The following is a 14,695-nucleotide window of genomic DNA, read 5'->3' as shown; positions in this document are numbered from 1 at the left end:
TTATACTGATCCCAATAAAGACCCTGCATGACAAGCCCATCTCAGTGTCTGTTTCCAGAGAACCCAACAAGATTGTTTGGGAGCCAAGAGTGATCTTGGAGAGCTTGCAAGAAGATGGCCCATTGGCCACCTGGCTGGCAATGAAGACCTTTGTTCCTTACTCTAGAGAGTTAAGGTATACTCTGGTTTCTCTTCAGATCGTATAAATCTTTCGCCTTTTACTCTAGAGAGTTAAGGTGATCTGGTTAAGCCCAGGCTCAGCAAAATCTCCTTTTAAATTTCACCTTGCCATTTGGCCGTGCTAGCTGTCAAGTTGCCCTTGGCAGGTCTAGAAAGACTTCCTGGGCTAGTGAAAGGACTTGTTCAGCAACTGGTTCTCCATCTTTGGAATGAATCAAATTTGACACCAACCCAATCTCTGAACCCAATAAGCTTCAATATGTTATGAAAAGCATTTTTCGTTTATTTATCTTTCAGTTTATTGTAGGCTTTTGGCTTATTTTGCTTTTATTTATTTATGTTCCTGTTTATGCATTTACCCCAAGGAGTAATTTGGCAGGAGAGTGATGCGTTTTAATATTAAAATCTTACTGCATTTTATTCACAGTGTACGGTTGAAGAAAGGAGCCATCTTGTTTTAATGCTGCACAGATAGATGACTTACCAAGGGGTTTTGAAATGAATAAAATTAACACCATCACTAAACAGAACCAAAATCATGGCCATTGTTCCTCATGCAAACAAACAAATTCAAAATTATCTCCTGGCTTTGACAGCCCTTCCTTCAGCAAGAGCATACAGCAGAAACCAAAGTTGGGAGTGAAAGTATTTGACAAGATTATTCAAAATCAAAGTCCCCAAATCTTGAAATCCATAACATCTCCACAAAGTGTTGTTATTAACTGTGGTGAGGGATTGAGATAAGAAAATCCGTTTTAGCTCCCTGAAAATGAGGCCAAGAAAATAACCTTCTTCAAAATGAGAGCGTGAGTTGAATAGTAACCTTAAAAGGATAGATTCAAGGCCCACCGCCCAGTATCTATGAATGTGACCTAATTAGGGGAAAAAGGTCTTTGCAGATGTCATTAAGGATCTCAAGGTGAGATCTTTCTGGATTTAGATGGGCCCTAAATTCAGAGACTGTTTTCCTGTAAGAGAAAGAAGAGGGAGATTTGAGACACAGGTGTGAAGACTGAGGCAGGGAATGGACGGATGTGTTTACCAACCAAGGAACTAGGCAAGAGGCATGAAAGAGATTCTCTTCCAGAACTTCCAGAAGGAACCAACCCAGCTGACATCCTGATTTAGGGCGTCTGGCCTACAGAACTGTGAAACAATACACGTCTGTTGTTTTAAGACATCTGGTTTGTGGTGATATGTTATGGCAGCCACAGGAAACTAATACAGTCGGTGAGTATGTACTTACTTTCACAGTGCCATGGGCTCCCCAGTGAGTGAGCTGAGCTTTGATTTCGGGCAGAGCCAAGTGTACTCTGAAGAACCTGTGTATTAATATAGCAGGGGTCGTCGAAGAGATCCACTCGACACGTATGCTTCATTAATGAGGTGTCTCTTTGGGCCTGCACCCCTCTCTCATGGGCATTACCTGTAGTGATTAGTCATGATCAGTGTATCATGTTTTTTGCTTTATAAACAATAAATAAAATCATGTTTGAGTCTAGAATTGATAGGAGGCGAAAAGCCACCCCCATCCCATATGAGGACTGAATACTGACTTTTAGATATGACTTGTAAAAAACAAGATATGCTCTGGTCTTTGAAGCAAAGCTCCCTGTTATTGGCCTTCCTGCCCCTCCCTGGCCCTCTCCTCAGCTGATTCATTGCTTCTACAGAAGACAGGAAAGGAGCAGGAAGACCCTGAAAGAGGAAAAGCCCGGGGAGGAAGAGGGCTGAGTGTCCAGCAAATAGCACAAACCCGCACACAATACGCTCAGGACTGCAGTCCAGGAACATAGAAAACACACATGCCCTGTGGAACTTGAATATCATTATTTAAACTCCTTTTCAAAAAACTCATTACTTGATTTAAAATTATTATGAACAGGAAGTCTGTCTTCTCTCTATGCCCAGAGTTTTGTTTTGCCAAGCTCAGCCTTGTACCAACTGCAGATGTTTATTGTTATTTAACAGAAAGGACTCACCCCTCAGGTTATCTCCTCCTTCCCCCTTACTCTGTCCTCTCTCCCTGCATGCAATTCTATACATGTGGCCAAAATGATCCTTTCAAAACTGAAAATCTGATCATATTTCTCAGAGTTTAAAAACCCTTGAATTGCTTCCCATTGCTCTTCAGATAAAGTTCTTCAACCCAGCTTTCCTTAGGGTACACCCCTGTCCTCCTCCGTCTCTGCCCAGGCTCACATCGGCCTTCGTGCCGTATAATCTCCACCACAAGACCATCTTCTCTGATTGACATGCTCTTCCCGCCCCCTTCTCCATCATCCTCATCCTTTGGGTGTCAGTTTCAACATCACTTTCTCAAGAGAATCTTCCCTGACCTTCCTTCTCAGACTAGACTATCTGTCTGCTTTCCTAGCAGTTTATACTTCACCTCTAAAGCCTGCATCACAAGAGTAATAAGTTCTACTGCTTATGTTAATTTTCTAATGGTTGTACTACATCTAGACAAGGATCCTGTCTGTCTTGTTCAGGACTGAAACTCCTGCTCCTAGCACATGCCTGGCACAGAAAATCACCTCAACAGGTATTGAATGGATATTAACACCACATTTCATTACCACATAGACGAAGTACTTTGTACCAACCAGATGGTTTTGTCTTGCAAGCCCTTAGGGTTTGTGGGAATTTAACATCTTTTTGATTAAAAATATCAACATTTCCATTTTAAGTTGAAGGTTGGGGAAACATTATTCTATTTTGCTAATTATTTTTTCCATAAGGGAATTTATTATGAAGGATAGGAATCTTTTATACATCTGGCAATAAATACAATTAACTCCTTCCACAACCAGAAGCCTATTGCAGTATTTATAACACACCAGAATTCAAGTTTTAAGTCAATATTTGAATAAATAAATGTCTTGGAAGGAAAAGCCAAATCTTATTGAAAATATTTGTATAGGTGTCTCTCAAATGCTTATGTATGAATCTCTGGTAAAACCCATAAAAACGTCTCTTTGCTATTAACAGCAACTGCTATTAATTTGCTCACTGGTCAAGGATTTCAGATCACTTTTTAAACATATGCCCAAGTAATCACAGGCAGGCCCCAAGATAGGAACACCTAATTTCTGGGTGTCTGTGGATGAAAGGACACTGAGTTCGGAAAATCCTTCCAATCACAATAGGAAGGCCTCTTCTGTCCCTCCATGGTCTTAGTGGCTGAGGTCTGGGGGATATGGCTTCCTAGCGATCTGCTTCCCACCGGAAGGCAGAAACTACTTTTTTCAGGAAACAATGTTGTAGCTCAGTGCTTGACCCACAGGAGGGCCTCATAAACAATCACGGAGTAAATTTTTGGATAAATGAAGAACATCAAATGAGATAAAACAGAGCATGGAGATATTTCCAAGTGAGCTTTAGCACAGGTAGAAAATAGTTACAATACGACAGGGCATACGTAGTATGTTCCTGACTATTAAATCTTTAGGTTAGGGATTTACAGAGTAAAGGAAAGGAGGGAGAGAAGAAGGAATTTTATCTCGTAGGGAGCACAGTTGTAAAAGGACATTTATACTTACCACTAATTTAATTTGTTTTAGTCATATTATTAACAATTAGTTTGAAATTTTAAATAACTTTAAAGAATGGCAGGAAATTTTAATTTCTATGAAAAGGAGCCATGTTTTTGAAGAATTTTAAAGACTGCCTTTAGCACACTACTCCTATTATTTTTGCAGACTGGAGGAAGGTGGTAATCACACCTACTGTGCCTAAAACAGTAAATCCTCATAGTTCCTCACTGTATAAAAATAATACAATTAATAGAGTACTTTGGCATAATTCCCTAAGAAACAGAAAAGTATCCTTGGGAATGACTACCTCCTAGAGGGCAAGTTCCTGCTAATTTAGTTTATGTCCCTAAGTGTGGTTATCCAACTCTACCCTCCACTGCATTATTTATACTGTCCAGTTATCTCTCCATCTACAGCTGCAAAACTTTAATTCTTAAAGAAATGAAGACTTTCAACGACTTATCAGAATAAAATGAACTACCTAGCAGTATAACTTGTTTTTGTGAAAATACATTTCCAATCTGATAGTTGATGCCCTATTTTGCGTTGTGGTAAACCTATGCCCAACGTCAATTATCATGAGCAGTAATAAGACATTTAATGCCCTGGCAAGTATGGGGTGGAAGGGACCCTAAGTGGGACTCTCACATTTCAGATTTCTTTTTGTTCCCTTTGGCAAGCAGAAATAAAGTTTTATCTTAATCCTCATGGATTTGACAAGCATTAATTTTCACATTAGCCTACTGTCTGAGCTTCTTTGATGTGGAATTCCCTTGAGTTTTGAGCAGAGAAAGTACCTTTCCAGTGAGAGTTTTCACGATGTCAAAGCAGTGAAATACGCCATAAGGTAGAACAATAGTGTGGTAGCGGGAGAACCATGAGCCTTCCAAGTGACACGCAACTGGCATTGTGGGCCTCTCAGAATGTGGGAAGCCTGCAGCTGCAGTATTATGTGTTTAGTTATATACACCTGCCTTTTCCATGAAGTGTTTAAGGGCAAGGGCCACACATGACTACATGGTTTAAAAGGAATAAGGAGAGTAGCAGATGCAGAAGGCAATTGTACCTACCTATCACCCTGCTTTGTTCCAAACAGTTCTCGTACACACTGCTGCACTTGGAGTTTCCAGGCTGCATGAACAACAAATTGTGAAACATTTACAAACATAGTATGCATTCATAAATATTCAAACAACCAAACAAAACATTAATGATACCCCCAGCAGAAGACAGCAGACATCACTTTCTGACATAGGAAGTGTCTGACAAGTAAAAACAAAAGACTGAGATTTTGGGTGGGCTGTGTAAACTCCTTTCATAGTACACTGGTTTGAAAGCTGCAGAGATGGGTCTGATTGGGGTGGGGGTCATCAAGGCTGCCACCGTAAAGTCTGTATCCTGAAAGTTACTGTTTCTGCTTGGGAGGTCACTTTCCAGGGCTCAATGCAAGTCTCAGCTAGAAAGTGTGATTTCCAGGATACTTGTATAAACACTGGCCATTTAGCAAACCTCTATCTAACCATGGAGTGGCAGACTGGACCCCTCCTCTGCTGAGATTTGTGCCAGGCTCACTTTTCAATCCTTAAAAATCTCATGCCATCAAAAGGCTTCAATTATCCCTTCTACACACAGCTCTCTTCAATAATGGAATGGGATCCACTGATGCCTTTGAAAGGGCAGTGTCTATGTTTTAGAAAGAGTAATCCGGCAGGACCATGCAGGAGGGTTCAAGGGAACGAAATGAGAAAAGGAAGGGGCTTTCAGAATCATCTGGGCAAGTGAGGACCAGAACTTAGAAAGGTGCAATAGGAATGAAAAAGATTGTGTAGATTCAAAATCTATTTTCATGATAGAATCCTAGGTCTCAAAGACTGAATTGATATGGGGCCCAAAGTGTGACAAAAACAAATGACTGTAGATTCGTGGAAGACTAGCAGTACCATTAATAAACATGAGTGAATCAGCAGAGGAATCTGTTTCAGAGTCAAGGAGAAAATGCTGACTTCAATCTTGATATAAACAAGCAACAATGCCTGTAGCATTACAGCTGGAGAGCGAGGTACTGACAGAGAAGCTGGAGGAGTGAACATGTAGGTGGCATGCCACACGAGAAACCAGGCCAAAGGGCAGAGCATCGAAAAGTACCTTTATGGTGGTGAGGAAGGGGTTGAGTTCCCCAGGGAGGGGATGCAAAGGTTCAGGATATAAAAAGAAAAGATGCAACTTACTTTGAAACACATCAAAAACAAGATGGATTGATGGATGATAGATGACTACACAGGATGACAGAGCAAATACAGTTAAATGTTATTTGTAGAATCTAGAGAGTAAGTATATGAGTATTCAGTGTATAATTCCTTCAACTTCCTTGTATGTTTGAAAACATTCATAATAAAACTTGGAAAACATGAAACAAGAAAGAAAAACAGCAAGTACATATGCAGTATGAGAAATGTTTTAGAAGCTAACAGAAGTGGTCAAAAAGAAAAGAAGAGGCAGCCAACAGGTATCAAATGTAGACAGTCAAAATATTGACGAAGGAAATAGATTTACCATTTAAACCATTGGTGACCAAAAAAAAAAAAAAAAAAAAAACCCACTGGTGACCAATGTAAAAGTAATTTCTCTCAAGTTGTCAAGCAAAGTTCAGATCTTAGACGTGTAGTGTGGATGTGAACGCCAAGGTAACGACAGTTTTTTCTAGAAATTTGTGGGTGAAAGGAAGATGAGAAGGAGGTGGGACATTATTTGTTGAGTTGGAGGAGTCTAAATTTACTTGCAGACACAAGGGAAAGAACCGGTAGACAGAAAATAAGGACTGAGACAGAGGTTGATGGCCAGAACAAGGGCACAGAGTTGGTAGGAGGGAAGGGGACCAGGAGCTCAGGGGAAAGGTTAGCTGTGGAGACAGTAACTAAGGAACAGAACAAAGAGAACACAGGAAGACTTGGAGAGGGGAAGGGCAAAGTTGACGTAACATGTTGGACGGCGCTAGTCTTCCCAGGGAAGCAAGATGTGAGGTCATGGACTGAGGCTGAGGTGGGGGATTCAGAGGAAAAATGATCTACTACAGGCTCTGACAACGATTCACTCCCTGGCTGTGTACTGAGGAAGATGATACTTTCTCCAAACGAGCATTTGGAAACCCTCAACTTAAGCTCTCTGGTGATAAGGACAGAATCTCATTGCAAGTTCCAATAACAATAAAACATGACTTACCAAATAGCACAACTTTTCACACCGTATGGGGCAGTAAGCCATTTGTTCTGTGGCTTGAACTTTGATCCGCACGTCTGAAACACCACCTAAGGGTGGGTGCTTTCCTGGTATTTCGTTGTAATACTCATGATCCCCTCTCTCTTCAGCAGGGCCATCAGTGTGCACCTCACTGTAAGGGAAAAAAGAATCCCCAAGAGGTTGGGCGGGAATTCAAACGCTGTAGGGGATGCAGAGGGATCAGAACCATGCAAATCATCCTGAAAAACTTTGCATGCATGTTGTAAGTTTACAGATGTGCTTAAGTGATATCAAACATCTGGATGGAAGCAACCAGATGGTTGAGCTGTTTAGATTTCTGTAGACAATTAAAGTGGGGTAAGCCAACAAAAAGTGCTAAGGGTGATGCTTTTGTGTCTCCCCTCCAGTAATTAAAAGTATGTATACATGTGAACTATATACATGGATGTATATATATATACACACACACACACACACACACACACACACACACACACACAGACAGAGAGAGAGATACAGATATATCTATACATATATATATATGAACTCCCTGAATATAAAGCATTTTTGTCAGTAAGATAAAAATACAGTTTTCCTGGGTATCTCCAGCTTTGTAACATTTCATAAATGTTTTGCTCAAAGAAAATTTAGACATTGGGAGAGGGCCGGGCCCAGTTTATTAAACCAAGATGGAAAAAAAAAAAAACAGCTATGGCCAGCTATCTTGTCTGCACAAATCTGGAGGAGTATATGGGATTCATAAAGAAATATCAGAACCATATGTGGCAAGTGGGTAGATTTATATAAACATGCATTGTTTTTAAAATTGAAACAGGGCAAAAAAAAAGAAAAAACACAAATGTACTTTTTTTCCAAATTGAAATTAGTAAAAGTTTCTTATGAAAAAAGAATAAATCAGGTCCTTTTGGAATGAACCAATTCCACTGACAACACACACAGTTTTGCTGGGTTCATAACATGTCAACAAAATGACAGCACTAAGATGTAAGTACTATCCCAGGAAAAATTCATCATCAAGGCCTTCTGGTAACCCCTATCCTAAACCACCTCAGACAGGGCTATCTCGAAACCCAGTGTGTGTTGATATACAAAATGATCAATTAGGGGGAGAAATGCATTTAAAAGTGCCCAAGAGTTTCGTTTCTCAGGCGTGAATTCTGTGAGCCAAGGGTCCCACTGAATTCCACACGTGGTGGGTCTGACAGGCCTGTAAGGGTTCAGCTTTCATTGCGAACCTTCTGTCCTTTCTGCCTCAGAACCACCAGATCCTTGGGTCAGGGTGTATTCCACCCCTGCCAATTTAACTGGAGCTGGTCTATTTACATTGCAAACCAGCAAACTAACAGAAATTCCTGCAGTAATCATTTGATTCTTATTATTCTGCTCTTCATTCTTGATTTTTTTTATTGATATGCAAGGGATTTGGGGTTGAAACAAATCTGAGAAATTTGTCGATGTTTGTTATTTTATGATACTACTTAATTCATAGTTCTGTATAACATCAGAGAAACGTGGCTGATCCCTTCTCACTTCAAGTGTCTCCTTTAATTTTATTACAAAGCAAGAAGAAATATATGGACAAATATGAATGGAAGAAAAATAGAAAATGTCACTATTAGTTTGTACCGAAACAGTGCCTATTTGTAAGAAAAAAAAATTACTAATTTCATTAGTCAATTTGAAAATGCCATATTAATTTTAAAATTAAACAAAATATAATAAGTCAAATAATTACAGAACTCTTAGCTGACCTTTCACAAGAAGTATTCAAAGAAGGATTTTTCAAATACTGTTTAAAACGGAGCTCAAAAGCCTGCCCTATGGTACTTATGACGTCTTGGGCCATTCCGTTGCGGCATTCCAATATGTGGCAGGCTGCAAAAGGACATACAAAAAAATTATAATAAATTTTCAGTAAGAGAAGATTATATAAAGTCAAAATACTTCCAGAACATGACTGGTAATTGAATAAAAGGGTGTAGGTTTACAAACTCTCATCGTCTCTAAAATGGTGTAACAATACCTCATATTTCTTATGTTTCAAAGAGAAGAAACATTTATATTTTACATCTAAATATCTCAAAACGCTTAGGAATTTTGGTCTCAAGGCAGATATCTTGGGCCCACATTTTTATAAAAGGAGACTGATCTTGACTAATAATCATTTCAGTGTTAGCTCTAGAATTCAATACAGGGACTGCTAGGGCAGCAATCTGAAGGGGAGATGAGGTTCTCAGTCTTCACCTTGTGTGGTATACTACAGAAGATTGGAAAAAGGCAACTTTCCACACCTCTCCACCACCCGCCAAATGGGGGATGCGCTACTAGTGAAGATAGGAGCTTTATAATAGAATATTCATCCTCTAGCCATCCCTTTGCCCTGTCTTTGCCAGCTAGCAGGGATGGCATGGTAAACCATCTGTGAAACCCTACTGAAGAAGTATCTTCAATAAGCATCAAAATCAAGATTTCATGAAGATGACATTACCAGAAGATAATAAGTATTTTTTTCTTAGACACTGTTTCTGAGAGGTAGTTACTGGGAAGGTCTCGTTTTCACCAGCAAATTGAAGAAATGAATTGTGAAGGGGGCAGCTGACAGAATATCACAAATGAATTAACAAATTTGCTGCTGTACAGAAAAACAGGGGACTACATGTGTTCAGGGACTATACGTTCATCTCCCTACTATGTGGAGTATCTTTCTTGCCTCAGTTAAAGTATGACGTCGTGCTTAGGGCCTTGGAATATGCACATTTATTTGAATGTGAAGTTTCATAAAGATGGCTTAGAAAGAGTCCTAAGGATGACAAAGATAGAGGCAATGTCTCCTGAGAAATTTTAAAAATATATATTGTATACAGAATTGTACACCTGAAATCTATGTAATTTTACTAACAATTGTCACCCCAATAAATTAAAATATATATATATATATATATATATATATAATAGCCTGAACAACTGAGGGATGAGGAAAAGCTTGATAACAGTTAAATACATACAAGAATATTGTAAAAACAAACCAACCAACAAACAACAACAAAAAACCTGTCAGCTATCCTCTGAGAATAAGAAAGGCTTAAGTGAGTGCATGGGGAATTAAATTAGGTAGCAAGGAATCATCCTGGGTCTTGGGAACCATGAAACCAATACTGGAACACATTACTAAAAGGGATACCTGTGTTTAGGGAATGATTTAACTGTGTTGACTTAGAATCATGATTTTATGCTTTGCATTTTCTTGGGATACTTTTGTATTTATTTAAAGTAAGAGGCAATTCATTCACATCTGATCGAATTTGAAGAGCTTATAACACCAGGTTATATAGTAGAACCTACAACAGTGCTTCTTAGCCTTATGCTGATAATTATCTCAAGGAATATCAGATTATTGTCATTTCAGATTAACTTGACGTTTACGTAAAGGATTTATGTCTTTGAATACTTTTGGAAGGGATAGGGAGTGGTATTACTAAATCAAACAATGCTACGGTGTCAAATCTCCAAGAGTTATTCATCATTTCTTATAAAGTTGTCCCTTTAAAGAAGCAACTTGGATCCTGAAACAGACAAGGAGCTAATTACAGTTTTGAAAACCCAATTAAGAATATCTACAAATTTACATTCTTTCTACCAAAAGAAAATGTTTGATCTATCTTTAGACTGATATTTTATATTGACATTTCTTTTTCTCTACAGTAGCTTCACATAGTGACAATGCACAGATGTTTTAAAATGTGTTTTGAATGAATAAATATTGATTTTCCTGAAGCACATCAATAATTCTACTGTCTTCAATTGTCTTCAGTTTTACTGAAATGAGACCTGCAATGAGCTCTCATACTGGGGCAGGTTCTTACGGCCATTGAGTGGGATGAACGATTACTTGGGTCATTTGTGGAAATGGTCTCCTTCCTGGTCAGGCCTCATATCTTTAAACCTGCAAAGTGCCCTTGGAGATGTACCCTCCAGTTGAGCCAAAAGAGTTTTGTTACATTATGATAAAAAAATGGTAATTCATTTGAATTCTTTTGTTTTTCATCTCATAAATTCCTGGTCCATTTAAAAACAAAGACCAGAAATCATATCAAAACAGAGATGACAGTTTTTGTAATTTTATTTTTTCTTAAGATCAAAGAGATGTCTGGAGATAAAGATGGGGAAGAAGAGGCAGAAAATTCCTAAATAAATAAACGAGAAAGAGAGAGAGAGAGAAAAGAAGAAGAAGAAGGAGGAGGAGGAGGAGGAAGAAGAAAAGAAGGAAGGAAAGAAGGAAGGAAGGAAGGAAGGAAGGAAGGAAGGAAGGAAGGAAGGAAGGAAGGAAGGAAAGAAGGAAGGCCTAAAATGTGCCTCTCATGAGAGGGATGAAAGAACAAGGATGTTTAAAAGAACTCTGTGAAAAGATTCAGATCCAAGTTGAAGTTTCCGTTATGCCACCATCTCTGCGGCCCCAAATAAATCACTCTACAGCAAGGACCTCAGCTGCCAAGACAGGACACTGGATGATCTTTGAAGTCCCTTCTTGCTTTATAGAAATCTTATCCTTCCTCTGTGGCAGCAGCTTAAACCCTGTTAGGAACAGGGCAAGGCACATGGGAGGGCAGGAATGAATGAATCAAACAAACCCACAACTGTCCTCTTCCACTTCACACGTACTTCTAAAACGTTTTATATTCTGATAAATATTTTATAGTCTGATACTTAGAAGTTTTGGTCCTGTTCCTGGGCCGATGCTACCAACATAATTTTTTGCTTTACTTTGGAAACCTTGTTACTGCCATTTTATATGTTTGAGAACCATGGTGCCTGCCTCCATGAAAGAAAGAACACTGGACAAAAAGGCTGACCCTGCACAGATGCTCTGTGCAGCCTCACCACCTTCAGGAACACTCACATTTTGACAGTGCTATTGTTGCCACTCCACGCTGCTCCATGGAAATAGTCTGTTATTTTTTAAGTTGGTTATGGACCAGAAAAGGGACAGGCTTTAAATCACATACAAATATGTCCATTTCCCAGTGTTAAACACATCTCCAAAAGCTCAGATATGCAGCTAGTTTGGCTAAGAATTGCCCATCTTCAGTTAATGGGAGGAAGAAAGACAACAATATAAAAAGTTCCAATTCTCAAAAAAGAATGTGATTTTCCAGTGATGTAACTGCATGGAGGCCTGAGCGTTGATATCTGTGTGTGGAATCAGATGGAGATCTGGGTTCTTTTCATTCCACCTTGTAGCAAAATAGACCCACAGTTCTATCCTTGGGTATCAGGTACTATATGAAGTAGGATTTAAAAGAATCTTAGATTCATAGTTTTCTGTCTTTTACATTTGGTTTCCTAATGCGATAGTCATGAACAAGGAGCTGAGACTTTTCTTAGAGGATAACAGGCCCTTCTTTACTGTTTTATATTTGTTTTTAATGGACCAGTTTTTTGTCGTTGTTTTGTTTGCTTTTTGTTTTTGTTACTAGAAAACAATTCAAAAATGCATCTTCTCAGATTAACCACCAGATGGTGCAGTGGGATCGAAGCATGGAGTCCACCATCCCTTAGGAAGACGCAAGCCAGCAGTCAGTCCAGTTAACTGTCACCACGACAGTAGTGAGTGTATTTTATAACCATAAACATAAATCTAAATAAATGGGTTAATTTAAATTGGTTGTACAGTTTTAAAACTTTCTTCAGAGACTCAGAACCATGGCCTTCCTATATCCAGGTAGTCCAGGTAAACCGGGGCCTCTTAGACTAGATTCAGAGAAAGTATTTAAACCTTCTTGAACTGTTGCACATTTGGAGTAAGAGGTGAAGAGATTTCCTTATTTATGGCAATTAGAGGGGCAGGCTGTATTAGTCACTAAGTAAACTCAAAACATTCTTAGTGGAATTTACCTTTTCTACAAAAAAAAAAAAAAAGGCCTTTTATAAAATGAGGAGTTCACTAAAGAGTCCTCGCCAAGCTGGAAAAAAGTGGTAACTGCCATTACTTGAATGCACTATGCTAAAAGTGAATCAAGGAGACAGTGGGAACATTCAGGACTGTCAGCATGAAGCCTGGTCTCCTCTGCCTTCACTTCCTGTCAGCCATGCCCTCCTCATCCCTGAGGTCTTCTTAGGTGCTACTCATCTCCTGAGTTTCTTCCCTTTCACTGACTACTCCTGTGGCTCCTCACTGTCTCCTCTGACTTCTCCCACTCCCTGAGACCCCCAGCCTTCTTTCTAGGTTACTCCTTCGTGACCTCATTAGGGCTAAGAAGTTGCTGTTTTTCCAAACCTGCACTGAAGGCCTGATCTCATATTCTCTGTCTCTCTCTCTCTCTTTGTCTCTCTCTCTCTCTCTCTCTCACTCTCTCTCTCTCGCTTTCTCTCTCTTTCTCTCTCTCTCACACACACACACACACACACACACTCCCTCCCATTATCATTTTACAATTCCAATAGAATGACAAAAGCCAGAATAATTTTTATAAAGCTCAGAATCTTCAATGGCTCCCAGTGACCTTCTGACCAGCATTCAAAGCCCTCAACAATTTGTTTCTGAACTATCCTTTCAGCCACATGTGAAGGCTCCCAACCCCACCTTTATACGACAAGGTGTGATCAAAACATACAGTGAATATTTAAATTAAAAAAAATTTTACAGTAAGGTACATTGCCACTATTCCCCTTAAAATACTCCCCTTCACTTCAAATACACTTATCCCATCATTCTTGCCACTTTCTGAAGCAGTTCAGGAAGTCCTCTTTCGTGAGTGTCTTTAGTTGCGCTGTCGTGGCTGCCTCAATGTCCTGAATACATTCAAAACATTTACCTTTCATGGTCATTTTGATTTTGGGGAAGAGCAAGAAGTCACATTGTGCCAGACCCGGTGAATAAGATGGATGAGGACACACCATAATGTTTTTATTTGACAGAAATTGTCATACCAGAAGCGATGTGTGACAGGGAGCATTGTCATGAGGGAAACCATTGCCCATTTCTCAGGCCATTTTCTACGCACATTTCTTAAACGCTTATAAAGACATTCGCGAAAGAGGACTTACAGAACTGCTTCAGAAAGTGGCAAGAACAATGGGATAAGTGTGCTCGAAGTGAGGGAGAGTATTTTGAGGGGAATTAATGGTAATGTGTCTTTTACTGTAATAATTTTTTTAAATTTAAACAGTCACCGTATTTTTGACCACACCTCATACACACCTTCTCTGCAAGCCCACCTTTATAGACACACACACACACAAACACACCACAAAACCACCCAAAAACATCGCCCAAAGCTCGTTACATGGCTTTTTCCTGCGCCTTTATTAATTTCTCCCACAAATCCTGACAAGCACCTGCTATGTTCCAGGCACTGTTCTCTAGGCCCTCCTTCTTCTCAGTGAGTATCCTACAGGCTATGCTTCTCTCTCCCATTAAATGATGAGCCCATGATGGCCAGGAATTGTTTTTCTTCCATAGTGATTAGCTCAGCTCCTTGTATATTAGTATGTAATTAATAATTGTTTGTGGGCTTGAAAGTTGTATCAGTACCATTGTGTAGAAACTAAAGTACAGAGGCTCAGGTGAGGGGAAAGGATTTACGCAAGCAGGAATGTGTTGAGAGCAGAGTGGCTTCTCACAGAGGCCTCTATAACCAAGATAAGTAAGAGACGGGACAAGGGGACGAGAAAAGGAGTGATAAGTGATGGGAGGTACTAACTTTTTAATACAAGAAAATTAC

General features: G+C 39.4%; 1 protein-coding gene across 2 annotated transcripts in view; it reads right to left on the bottom strand.

Moving 5' to 3' along the window:
* The window catches only part of SHC4 (SHC adaptor protein 4), a 111,429-nt gene that overhangs the window by 17,940 nt on the left and 78,794 nt on the right, over positions 1-14,695 (bottom strand). The window contains exons 8-11 of one of the 2 annotated variants that reach the window (XM_033108515.1): positions 8,726-8,849; positions 6,936-7,104; positions 4,787-4,847; positions 1,427-1,606 (exon numbers count right to left, since the gene is read on the bottom strand). In XM_033108515.1, coding sequence (XP_032964406.1) covers positions 1,427-1,606; positions 4,787-4,847; positions 6,936-7,104; positions 8,726-8,849 — 534 coding nt within the window. The remainder of the gene's footprint in view (positions 1-1,426; positions 1,607-4,786; positions 4,848-6,935; positions 7,105-8,725; positions 8,850-14,695) is intronic. The other variant, XM_033108516.1, reaches the window with a different exon arrangement.

The sequence above is a fragment of the Rhinolophus ferrumequinum genome, chromosome 6 (genome assembly GCF_004115265.2).
Source record: "Rhinolophus ferrumequinum isolate MPI-CBG mRhiFer1 chromosome 6, mRhiFer1_v1.p, whole genome shotgun sequence".
NCBI lineage: Eukaryota > Metazoa > Chordata > Mammalia > Chiroptera > Rhinolophidae > Rhinolophus > Rhinolophus ferrumequinum.
This window is presented reverse-complemented; position numbering and strand designations above follow the sequence as displayed.